General features: G+C 43.9%; 1 protein-coding gene across 2 annotated transcripts in view; it reads right to left on the bottom strand.

The window, feature by feature from the left end:
- Positions 1-9,521: 9,521 nt before the first annotated feature.
- The window catches only part of bach1b (BTB and CNC homology 1, basic leucine zipper transcription factor 1 b), an 81,530-nt gene continuing 77,993 nt past the window's right edge, over positions 9,522-13,058 (bottom strand). Inside the window, exon 5 of one of the 2 annotated variants that reach the window (XM_060908398.1) lies at positions 9,522-11,073. In XM_060908398.1, coding sequence (XP_060764381.1) covers positions 10,660-11,073 — 414 coding nt within the window. In that variant the 3' untranslated portion in view covers positions 9,522-10,659. The remainder of the gene's footprint in view (positions 11,074-13,058) is intronic. The other variant, XM_060908397.1, reaches the window with a different exon arrangement.

Here is a 13,058-nt window from a genome sequence, read left to right as displayed (position 1 = left end):
TGGGGGATGTCTTTCACACCTTTTGAAATTATAGCATCTGTCTTAGAACTTTTTGACTTACCCTCGTATTTGACTCCCTGCACTTCTAAATATTGTATTGTTTTGTCCACTTACCATCCACTTAATTATGAACACATCTATACAACTGAACATTTGACTAAAACATCACCTGGTCTTTTCCAATTCTCATCTGACATTCTCGATGTTTTTCACCAGGGGTCATCAAACTACGGCCCGCAGGCCGACTCCGGCCCGCCACCCCCCTTTGACCGGCCCCCCAGCCCCTCTGCCCCACACCACTTGAACCAGCCCTATGAGGCAATCCCCAAAAGTGGTCATAGCCTATTTTTTTTTAATTGCTTTTTGGCAAATAATAGCATGTCTGCATCTTGTATTTTGTTGATTTTATCAATTAAAATTGATATTTAGTTATAAAATGAACGATTCATATTTTCCGAATTTTCGTCATATGCTCGCGATCAAGCAGTGACAGGCAGCGCACGCGCAGAGAACTGTCAGTGTTCAGGACAGCAAAATGGCTAGCGGTCAGCGAAAAGCTGACAGAGAGTGCAGAGTTTTTAAAGAACAGTGGACCACCGATTATTTGTTCGTTCAGTGTAAGGACCATGCAGTTTGTCTTGTATGTAAAGAAAGTGTGTCGGTTTTCAAAGAATATGATCCGCGTCGTCACTACGAAACCCGCCACAAAGAGTATGCTAGTTTGCGAGGGCAAACAAGAGAAGACAGGATTCGGAGGATGAAATGCGGACTGGCTGCACAACAGAATGTATTCCTTCGCCAAACCCAGATCAACCAGGCTGCTGTCTGAGCTAGCTATAAGGTAGCTCACCTACTAGCTACCCATGGAAAGCCGTTTACTGATGGGGACTTTGTTAAAGTATGCATGCTTGCTGTGGCCGAGGAGGTGTGTCCCGACAAGAAGTACAAATCAACAAGTACAAATCCAGCTCACCTACATATACTACTGATTTTGATTCCCATTATTCTGTATTATGCTTTAGTTTTGACCTGTAAATGGCCTACTGCTCATTTCATTTTCACCTTGACCTAAAAAATGTTTACTGAACATGCTCAAATGGATAGGCATAAGAGCTGGCTAGTTGATCTATTCCTCATATTATTATAATTTCACTGTTTTTTAAAATGTATTTATTTTCTAGTCCTATTTATTTGACCTTTATTAAGTGCTGCACACAATTATTAATATTATTAATAATATCAACAGGCCTACCTACAATTTAGAATTTTCCACTCACCTTTGCCAGTGTCAATCACCTCAACTAGGCAGATGTTTCTTACCTTGACAGCTTTGATGTTATTTTTATTAGAAAATAAATAAATGGAATATCAGTGGTATTTCAAATTAAAACAAAGAGTGAAGGCTCGATTACTACTTTTGCAAACCACTAGTAAAGATAAACAAATATGTGCCAGGAATCAAGTGTTGATATAGTAGTGGGGATATAGTAGTGGGGATGGCTGTGCCAGGCTAGTAATCTCTACTACACAATGAAGCCTGCTGGTGGTCATATTTGTCTGGGTCATACAATTCTATGTTATATAGCTGACCCGCCCCCGCCCCCCCATCACAGTCAGGAACGACAATGTGGCCCCCAGAGAAAAAAGTTTGGTGACCCCTGTTTTGCACCATTAAAGATTGTGCATTCAGGTTATCTGTTATTCTTTCAGCTGAGTGGTCAGGAATAATTGGAAGGAGTCTGTGATAAGGGGGCAAACATTAACTTCATGTAGTTAAATTGCGAGGCATAAAGGCAAACAGACAGTGTGAAAAGTTTAACAAATTATTATACATGAGCGGCATGGTGGTGTAGTGGTTAGCACTGTCGCCTCACAGCAAGAAGGTTCTGGGTTCTAGCCCAGTGGCTGGCAAGGGCCTTTCTGTGTGGAGTTTGCATGTTCTCCCCGTGTCCACGTGGGTTTCCTCCGGGTGCTCCGGTTTCCCCCACAGTCCAAAGACATGCAGGTTAGGTTAACTGGTGACTCTAAATTGACCGTAGGTGTGAATGTGAGTGTGAATGGTTGTTTGTCTCTATTGGGGCTTTTCCACTACCAACGCGGCTGAGTTGGGCTGAGCCGTGCCGTGCTGAGTCGAGCTGAGCGGGGCTGTTGGAGTTGCATTTCGACTAGAACCGTGCTGGCTGGAAGTGGGTGGACACATTGGGTGGAGTTAGCGAAAGTGGGTGGACGTCACATGATGTCGTTAGGCGGCGCAAACAGTGACATCAGTGACCTTTTAAGCGGTAGTCTCACAACCCAGATAGTAAACAATAAACATGGAGGACATGGAGTCGTTAGTGTTGCTGGTCTTGGTGCTGTGGCTTGTTGTCTTCCATCTTCTAGTTTTCTGATCTTCTTCTTTGTCGTAATTCTTCTTCTTCCGGGTTTACGGTGTTTACAGATCCCAGCGTGCTCGTGGGGCGTGTGTGGGCATGTGAGGACACTCCTCCTCACCAATCAGTGCACAGGGGAGTGTCTCCTCATGCCCCCAGCCCCACTCGGCTTGGTTGGGCTCGCTTCAGCCCCACTCCAAAACTGTGTGAGTTTTGGGTGCTGAGTAGGGCTGAAGTGAGCTCAGTCGTGCTGCTCTGAGGTAGTTGAAACGCGAGCCGTGTCGGGCTGAAGTGAGCTGAAGTGAGCTGAAAAAGGATAGTGGAAAAGGCCCAGATGTGTCAGCCCTGCGATGACCTGGTGACTTGTCCAGGGTGTATCCCACCTCTTGCCCATAGTCAGCTGGGATAGGCTCCAGTTTACCTGCAACTCTGCACAGGATAAGTGGCTACAGGTAATGGTTGGTTGGTTGGATGGATGATTATACATGCTTTTGTTCAGCACTGGATAACTGTAACAACGTGTTATGAACAAATTTGTCAAATCAGTGAACAGATGGTAGTACCTGAACAGTCAATCTTTAGGTCTTCTAACTTTAATGTGAGTGCAATCTATAGCAACAATCACCTTGGGGAAAATTATTTAAAATCTGTTCATCTTCTGATAAGCAACTGAAAATTCAGGATTGATAATTAATCTTTAAATGTACTGTATGTGAGCTGCACAATGCTATTCTATAGATGCCCTTTTTATACGAGATTAAATGTGCAAACGTTTACCTTGTAATCAGATCGCAAAGTTTGCTGAGATGAGATTCTTGGGATCAACAATAGCGAGAGGGAAATGAAAAGAAAGAAAAGGGAAAATGAAAGGTCAATTCTTCTGGGGTTTTTTTTCCCCCACACTACAAAAAAAAAAAAAAAAAATCATAACCATAGTTGTCATAGTACAACCAAGGGGCCACACATGACTGTTTAAGATATGAATTAATTGAATATTTAAATAATATTGACTGGCTTTGAGTGGTCTATCAGATATATTCCATTCAGCTAGCATGATATTGAACGAGTCGAAGACGAGTTCACCATCATGCTACGAGTAGCTGAATGGAATATATCTGATAGATCATGAAAAAAAGCCAGTCAATATTATTATTATACACACACACTCTTCATATCAGCATTCTCAAAGGCCAACACGAGCTTACCTGAGACTTGGTGCTGTTAGCGCGGCAGTTCAGTTACCTTCTAGCCGGCGTAGCAGTAGCGTTAGTGAAGGCCGACGCTAGCTTACCCACGACTCTGTGCTGTTAGTGCAGCAGTCTATTTACCTTCCAGCCGGTGTAGTGTTCGCGAAGGCCAATGCTAGCACAGTCAAACCAAATATTATTATTTTCCCTGTATGATTTACTTAGCTACTTTTAAAACCACATCGACAACTACAACAACGGAGCAACCTGGAAGCCAAAATTCTCTCAAAATCTTCCGCTTTTAACGAAGCAAACCTCACGCCCATGTTTCTTTACAAACTGTCAGTCACTCGCTAGAGCGGAAGTTTTACATCTCCGACGTGTCTCTTTTCCAGTTTTTTTATGTCCGTTGGTATGTTTTTCTCTTGTAAATATGCATGAAGAATATATAATGAAGTTTCAGTAGCCTTTCAGGTGTTCAGCGTGTCTTTAGTTTCAGTTTTCAGTTTATTTATTTAGTGCTTAAACCTAGCACTGGATTAGATTTGTCTTCTCTCTTTCCCGACCAACAAAGAAATGATTGTGCGCATGCGCAGCGGAAAAGTTTTGTCATTTGGCTCTTCGCATGAGCTCCAACGTGTGACGTCGTGTTGTCTTGACAACGTGCGCTCATTCTCCATTGGGGAGAGTGGTGTAATACATGGAGGATAAGCGATATGATAACAATATTGCATGTCATCAATAAACCCACTAGAAGAGAATAGAATACATGTTTTTATTCCATGGAAAAAGTGGCCCGTATGTATAATAATTGTTTATATTTCATCCATTTAGTAACAATAACTAGATCTGTGCTACAATCATGTTTCTGCAGCCATCTGTGGTGTTTCATTAGTTCACAGATCAGCAGGAAACTATTTCATTTTACTTTAGGAAACTTTAGGTAAATGACATTAAGGATATAACACAGGTCCAGTCATCCTGATGTCCTGTTACTAGTTATAGTTGGTGAATATACCACATGTCAAAAACCTGTTGACATCTATGGCCTCATGAATGTGGTTCTACTTCATATTTACCTCAGATCTTTCTAGAATCAAGCACATACACTAAAGCATACAATTTGGCTGCACAAAAATACTCAAAATACATATTAAAGCAGGGTGTGAGGGACAGTTTCATGTACAGCAGCTCTGTCTATCACCCTCAGGCCAAGTTTACATTAGACCGTATCTGTCTCGTTTTCTTCGCGGATGCACTGTCCGTTTACATTAAAACGCCTGGAAACGCCGGGAAACGGGAATCCGCCAGGGTCCACGTATTCAATCCAGATCGTGTCTGGTCCGGTGCTGTGTAAACATTGAGAATACGCAGATACGCTGTGCTGAGCTCTAGCTGGCGTCTCATTGGACAACGTCACTGTGACATCCACCTTCCTGATTCGCTGGCGTTGGTTATGTGACGCGGCTGCTGAAAAACGGCGCGGACTTCCGCCTTGTATCACCTTTCATTAAAGAATATAAAAGTATGAAAATACTGCAAATACTGATGCAAATACTGCCCATCGTGTAGTTATGATTGTCTTTAGGCTTGCCATCCTTCCACTTGCAAGTGGTAAGTGACTTGCGCACAGCGGCTCAGTCCCGAATCACTGCTCGTGCACTTCACTCGCGCGCTCTGTGAGCTGCGCAGGGCCAGAGTGCGCACCCTCCAGAGGGCACTCGCTGTTCAGGGCGGAGTGATTTGGAGCGCAGCCGCTGAGGAGGAAGCGATGAGCCGCACTGACACATTTCTCAACTTACGTGCCGAATTAGTCATGTGATTAGCGTATCCGTGTATTGGCGTTGCTGTGTGCACGCGAATCGTGTATTGGCGTTGCTGTGTGCACGCTAATCGTTTTTAAAAACGTTAATCTGATGATCCGCTGATACGGTCTAATGTAAACCCCACCTCAGAGGACGTGTGGTGCATATTAAAATCAACGAGTGGTCGTACATATGAAGCCAAATGTACCATTAGTACTAATTACTGCCATCCATGCCCACCCTCAGGGGAAGCTGTGCTCAGCATAACACTGCTAAATCTCAGCACAGAGGGTCTCTACATGCAAAAAAGGATTAGTCCATAAACACCTCATATGGATCATTTGAAGTAAAAAATTAAAAGTGGATAGGATGAGCCAGTTGTAAAATGTCTTCAGCTTGTCTGTATTTCTCCCCTGTTGCTCTGAGACTAATTGAGTGGATAATTGTGTGAATCGAGTCTCTTGATCATACGGTCAGGCGACAAGTGGATGGTGAAACAATGAGGCTGGCCAATTAATTAAAGCAATGAGAGCGGGGTCAGTTCAGCAATTGCGTTCAAACTTTAATAACTGTAATTTTTAAAAAGGCTGAGAGATGCAGTGCCCATCATTTATTACACTGACCTAATTAGGGAGGTTTTAAAGGAAAGACATACAGTATAAAGGGACATTTTTGTCAGTGGATGAAAGGAAATAGTCATTTTTTTAATATTTAAATAGATTCAAGAGGCGTTTTACATTTCTACTCTTTTAATGAAGCTAGTCCTGGGTATGGGGGCGGCACGGTGGTGTAGTGGTTAGCGCTGTCGCCTCACAGCAAGAAGGTCCTGGGTTCGAGCCCCGGGGCCGACGAGAGCCTTTCTGTGTGGAGTTTGCATGTTCTCCCCGTGTCCGCGTGGGTTTCCTCCGGGTGCTCCGGTTTCCCCCACAGTCCAAAGACATGCAGGTTAGGTTAACTGGTGACTCTAAATTGACCGTAGGTGTGAATGTGAGTGTGAATGGTTGTCTGTGTCTATGTGTCAGCCCTGTGATGACCTGGCGACTTGTCCAGGGTGTACCCCGCCTTTCGCCCGTAGTCAGCTGGGATAGGCTCCAGCTTGCCTGCGACCCTGTAGAAGGATAAAGCGGCTAGAGATAATGAGATGAGATGAGTCCTGGGTATGACTTTAAACTGCAACCGGTGGTGAGTCTCAGGTCCAGGAGGACTTGAGTATTGGGGAAAGTGGAGTTACCCCTTAATCACCATTGCTCCCAGGTCCACTCTGACCCGGAGTGGTAGCACCTGCCTGGGTTCCAGCTATGGGTTAAATAGTACATCACCAATAAGGTGCTGGCAGCAGGGTGCTTTTCGGTGCAGTGTGGCAGATGAACTCAACAGGGTCAATGGCACACCACCAGATTGCATGTGGAAGAGCCACTCAAATGGCCAACGGATGGCATCACTCAGCAAGTCAGTTGTCACTGCGGGGCAACTTCCATACCCATCAGGTCTGTGGCACTTTTGTGCACCACTTGGCATCAGGTCTGGAGGTCCAGAGAGACAACACGATGGGGGCACAACATTGTTTGTCTTACCTTACTGTGCAAGGTGCTTCGTTAGGAGAGGGGAATAGTACATAGGAGCTTACAAGGCCAGACATTCTGTGGTGGCTCGGCTGAGTCGTTCGTGCCACCGCTGCGGGTGGCTCTGTCACTCTGGTGCGGGCCTCATGGCCCATCTACGTTTCTGCACATCCTAATGAAGCAGTCATCACTAGCGATGGACAGCTGACAACTTTTAATGAAGGCTATCAAAATCACCCCAGTTTGTTTATATAATTTGAAGCAAGCTTTTTTGTAACCAGAGGCTTCTAAGCTTTTCATTCCTGAACGCTTTCACATCCGAGCTGACATGATTCATAGGCTACTTGTTTTTGAGATGATTTTTTTTTTGTGTGTGTGTGTGTGTGTGTGTGTTCTGCCTAATGGCAGGTCCAAGTTTCTAGGAAAGGATTACAGTAGTGGTTTCCCGTTGCCTTCTACTGGATTATTTATAGAGGTTTTCTCCTCTCAACCATCCACACCTATGGGCAATTTAGAGTATCTAGTTAATTGTATGTCTTTGGACTGTGGGGGAAACTGGAGCAAAGCCACACAGACACGGGGAGAACATGCAAACTCCACACAGAAAGGCCCCCGTCAGCCACTGGACTCGAACCTAGAATCTTCTTGCTGTGAGGCGACAGTGCTAACCACTACACCACCCTGTTTTTGAGAGTCTAATTTTAAGAACCATTGATTTAAAGGATATCAGTGTTAGAGGTATGAAGCAATCCAAAGGTCTCTCATGCATGAAGGAAGACTCATGTTTTATAAACTAATGTATGTTTATCATAGTCAGGAATCAGCCCAATTAGGCTTTTAATGGCTTTTAATTAATGTAAAGCCAGCTTAAGATCCACTCTCCGCCCTTATTTTGATAAATTCCATGAATGGGTTTAGACATCTGTAATACTGGTTATATGGCTTCTAGTCTGCTTTTAATCCGTACCTCAAGCAGATTTTTTGTTCTATATTTTAATCTTGGATGAACATGGCTGTGGATTATGTGCCTCTCTGTCGGTCATGTTCTTAGCATCTGATTTCACCTGAATGATAGTTCGAGGACAACCTGTCAGTACACAGCGAGGACTCAGATTCTGCCTTAGATACAGCGTCTGTTGAATTTTAACTCGCATTTCAATTCAGGGAAGAATGAGTAGTGACACCTGCCACCTTGCCTGTTTTCATGCTTTTTGCATTCGTGGCACAAAATAGGCTTGCTGTTTTCCTTTCACGACATTCTTTTGTACTGTCTTGGTCCTGTATTTAAAATCTATTTCCACTATTGACTGATACAGGATTTATTTTATAAATAAACAAAGAAAAGTTACTCAGATTTCATATACTGGGATCTACGAAAAGTGCAGTTTATAAGGAGGGAAACAACGTCCATCACTTTGATTCTCTAAAATGTTTATGTGAAAGCAAACATTTCAGAAAGAAAGAGAAAAAAAAAATCAGGGCTCTGGGAGATTGTTGTTTGCTAGAGCTGCATTTATTAACAGATGAAATCTATTAACCTTTAACTATGACTGGTGGTTACCAAGGTTATTAGACAAAGTCCTGCCATCTGCTGGTGAAATACTTGTTCCTTCTAACAAATAGTCACACCCTGTGTCTGAAATCGCTCACTCGTTCACTACTCCCTATATAGGGAATTACTATATAGAGGACTATATAGTGAGCTCACTGGTAAAATGAAAAAAACGCTTTCGGACACTAGTCCGTCGCGCCGGTATTTACGTCATTACTGTCGCACGATTAAATCATGCCAGATCAGCCAGCTGGTGGGTTTTCAAAATAATAAATCCATATTATACTGAGGGGCGGCACGGTGGTGTCGTGGTTAGCGCTGTTGCCTCACAGCAAGAAGTTCCTGGGTTCGAGCCCCGGGGCCGGCGAGGGCCTTTCTGTGCGGAGTTTGCATGTTCTCCCCGTGTCCGCGTGGGTTTCCTCCGGGTGCTCCGGTTTCCCCCACAGTCCAAAGACATGCAGGTTAGGTTAACTGGTGACTCTAAATTGACCGTAGGTGTGAATGTGAGTGTGAATGGTTGTCTGTGTCTATGTGTCAGCCCTGTGATGACCTGGCGACTTGTCCAGGGTGTACCCCGCCTTTCGCCCGTAGTCAGCTGGGATAGGCTCCAGCTTGCCTGCGACCCTGTAGAAGGATAAAGCGGCTACAGATAATGAGATGAGATATTATACTGAGCACATTTCCCACATTAATCAATACAAAGTACCTGCATCTTTCATCTCATCTCATCTCATTATCTCTAGCCGCTTTATCCTGTTCTACAGGGTCGCAGGCAAGCTGGAGCCTATCCCAGCTGACTACGGGCGAAAGGCTGGGTACACCCTGGACAAGTCGCCAGGTCATCACAGGGCTGACACATAGACACAGACAACCATTCACACTCACATTCACACCTACGGTCAATTTAGAGTCACCAGTTAACCTAACCTGCATGTCTTTGGACTGTGGGGGAAACCGGAGCACCCGGAGGAAACCCACGCGGACACGGGGAGAACATGCAAACTCCGCACAGAAAGGCCCTCGCCGGCCCCGGGGCTCGAACCCGGACCTTCTTGCTGTGAGGCGACAGCGCTAACCACTACACCACCGTGCCGCCCCTGCATCTTTCAGTTCTTTTAAATCAAGACTGACTACTTCCTTCTTTGCCGCTGTCTTTTATTAAATCAAATTTGAGACTTTTAATTTGATTTCTTTCAGCGCGACCGTAATGCATGATGGGATATATTGCTTTAGTTAGTGACCATCGGTTGTACACTACTTTTCATAATGCATTGTAGGATACTTTGAGTGCACTATATAGGGTGTAAATAATCCTCACTAAGGTTTCGGACAGCACTACAAAATGGCGTCCTCGCTATATAGTGCCCTATATAGTGAGCAGGGAGCGATTTCGGACACAGGGACAGTCGTGGCTAACAATGAACATTAATACCTGTACAGCACACATTTTCACACAATTCTGATCAAATTGATTATCAAATTAACCTTAACATTTTTGAAAGAAGGAATCAATCCAGTGCTTAGTGAAGTTAACCAGATCAAACAATTTATTGATTTGTCTTGTAAGACAAATTAAGTAATATTGCCCCTTGCAAGAAAACTGCAAAGAGGTAAAAGCATAATCAACCTATCAGGTATACAAGTATATTCAAATTTGAGAGAGAAAAAAAAAAAAAAAGTAAAATATTTCACCCTATAATGGCCCGCTACCATTCGATTTGGTTTAAGACAAAACTGTGCCAATAGTTAGTTGAAGCAATATACGTAGCCTAAGTTTTGTTTGTACACAATACTGGTCATTAGAAAATAATCCTAAAATTCACATATACCTGGACCATTTGTACGCCTCGCTCCTCTGCTATAAGTAATGCAATATCTTGAATTACCTGTTCAGGACTCGAAAGATCAGGATGGTCAAGAAATGTTATGATGAAAAATTCCAAAGGGAGTGTAATTACGAGGACCCTACCTTAGAAGAAGTATAAAAAAATCATTTGGTTCACCAAAATGTTCATATAACACTGGGGAAACAAACCTGACCTTCATACATAAAAGAATCAACAGACAAACATACAGAAGCAATATAATACACTGATTGTCAACAAGAAATGTTTGTTTCGTGTCGTAAACAAAGTTTTTAAGGAAAATTCCTGATTTACAAATAATATAAAAGGAAGCACCTTATGATCTATCTATTTCAAGTTTACCAATTTGGTCTGGAGAGATGGACATGGTCTCCCTGTTCCCTGTGTGTGGAGGTTCAGTAGGTCGGGGATCAGAAGCTGCTTGATTCTGAGTGTTGGCAGATCTGGTGGAGGTGCCAGGCTCATAGATGCCAGTGTCAGTGCCAAGGCATGACGCTAAGGACTGGCACTCAGGCTCAGAACAGTTGTAGAGCTGTGCTTTGGTGGATAGGTGGGTAGAGAAAGGGCACTCTGCCAGAGAGGTAAACTTGGCAAACACTTGTAGCTGCTCAGGCTGCAGTTTGGCCTCAGCACACAGCCTGTCGTACAGAACTGAGTAATTCTCCCATGTCTTCAGCCTCATCTGGTCCAGTTGCCGCTTCTCAGTGGTCAGCTTCTCTTTCTCGCTCCGCTGTGAAACAAAAACAGGCAAACAAGTGTCAAACCCATGCATACCAGGGGATAACTGACAGAATATTAGGTCTGATAAAGAAAAAGATCACAGTGTCTGTATCTCCTGTGAATATTCTGAAAAATATTCTTCAAGGTGACGTAGAGCGGTGGCTACAATTATTGACACCGTAACGATCTTTCGGCCGTTGCAATCGTTGGCGGCACGGTGGTGTAGTAGTTAGCACGGTCGCCTCATAGCAAGAAGGTTCCGGGTTCGCGGCCGGTGAGGGCCTTTCTGTGTGGAGTTCGCATGTTGTCTGCGTGGGTTTCCTCCGGGTGCTCCGGTTTCCCCCACAGTCCAAAGACATGCAGTTAGGTTGACGTGGAGCGGCCTTGGGCTGAGGTGCCCTTGAGCAAGGTACCGAACCCCTGACTGCTCCCCGGGCGCTCTGGTGTGGCTGCCCACTGCTCCGGGTGTGTGTGTGCGCGCGTGTGTTCACTGCTTCAGATGGGTTAAACGCAGAGGATGATTTTCACTGTGCTTGAAGTGCGCATGTGACGAATAAAGGTTTCTTCTTCTTCAAAAGTAGAAAAGACTTTTAAATACATAAATTGTGCATGAATAATTACTCAAACTTCCACTGGAAAAAAAAAATGAGTTGATTCCCGATGACTTAGCGTATCAGATCACGTGACACCGTTCCACAATTATCAACATCCAGATGATTATTTATTTAAAAAAAAAAATCGGTATGTGGTATAAGTTAACAAAACAGTTTTTATTTAAAATTTGTTTCACATAGACCTATATTTAGTACAAAATATCTTTTATATAAATATATCGATGTCAATGCTTATGTAAATGAGGACGTAATTCTAATGTGTGTAAACAAATTAACTGATAATGTTTAACAAATTTATTATAAATCACAGCACTTTTTTTTTTTTTTTAAAGTACTTCATCTACTTCAACAATGTTAGACAAAGATCGATCCATAACAGTTGTAAATGTCACTTAATTCCACAGGGTGTCGATAATGGTGAACACCGGTGAAAGTGGTCACTATTATCGACACCTCACGTGACTTCTCAGGTGGGGTTTACATTAGACCGTATCAGCGAATCATCAGATTAACGTTTTTAAAACGATTAACATGCACACAGCAACGCCAATACACGATTCGCGTGCACACAGCAACGCCAATACACGGATACGCTCGGCTCCGCAGGCATCCTGCGCTCCAAATCACTCCGCCCTGAACAGCGAGTGCCCTCTGGAGGGTGCGCACTCCGGCCCTGCGCAGCTCACAGAGCGCGCGAGTATAGCGCACGAGCAGTAATTCGGGACTGAGCCGCTGTGTGTGTGATCTCAGTGCATGTCGGGCATGCGCGTCACTTACCACTTGCAAGTGGAAGGATGGCAAGCCTAAAGACAATCATAACTACACAATGGGCAGTATTTGCATCAGTATTTGCAGTATTTTCATACTTTTATACTCTTTAATGAAAGGTGATACAAGGCGGAAGTCCGCGCCGTTTTTCAGCAGTCGCGTCACATGACCAACGCCAGCGAATCAGGAAGGTGGATGTCACAGTGACGTTGTCCAATGACGACGCCAGCTAGAGCTCAGCACAGCGTATCCGCGTATTCTCAATGTTTACACAGCACCGGACCAGACGCGATTTGAATTGAATACGTGGACCCTGGCGGATTCCCGTTTCCCGGCGTTTCCAGGCGTTTTAATGTAAACGGACAGTGCATCCGCGAAGAAAACGAGACAGATACGGTCTAATGTAAACTTGGCCTCAAACGCGCGTTTAGATACAAAATGGCGACTGTCAAATGAAAGAGTAAGAAACAAAGTAGGTTTCGAAAAGGAGATCATGAAATATCGGTGAATTTAATGAGTAAAAGCATGTCCATGATCTTTCCACCATGCTTACCTGCGATGATAAAGTCCGGGTTTTCCTCAGATTGCTGATCGTGCTAAAAAAAAATTCCAT

Source organism: Neoarius graeffei, chromosome 25 (assembly GCF_027579695.1).
Source record: "Neoarius graeffei isolate fNeoGra1 chromosome 25, fNeoGra1.pri, whole genome shotgun sequence".
NCBI classification, from domain to species: domain Eukaryota; kingdom Metazoa; phylum Chordata; class Actinopteri; order Siluriformes; family Ariidae; genus Neoarius; species Neoarius graeffei.
This window is presented reverse-complemented; position numbering and strand designations above follow the sequence as displayed.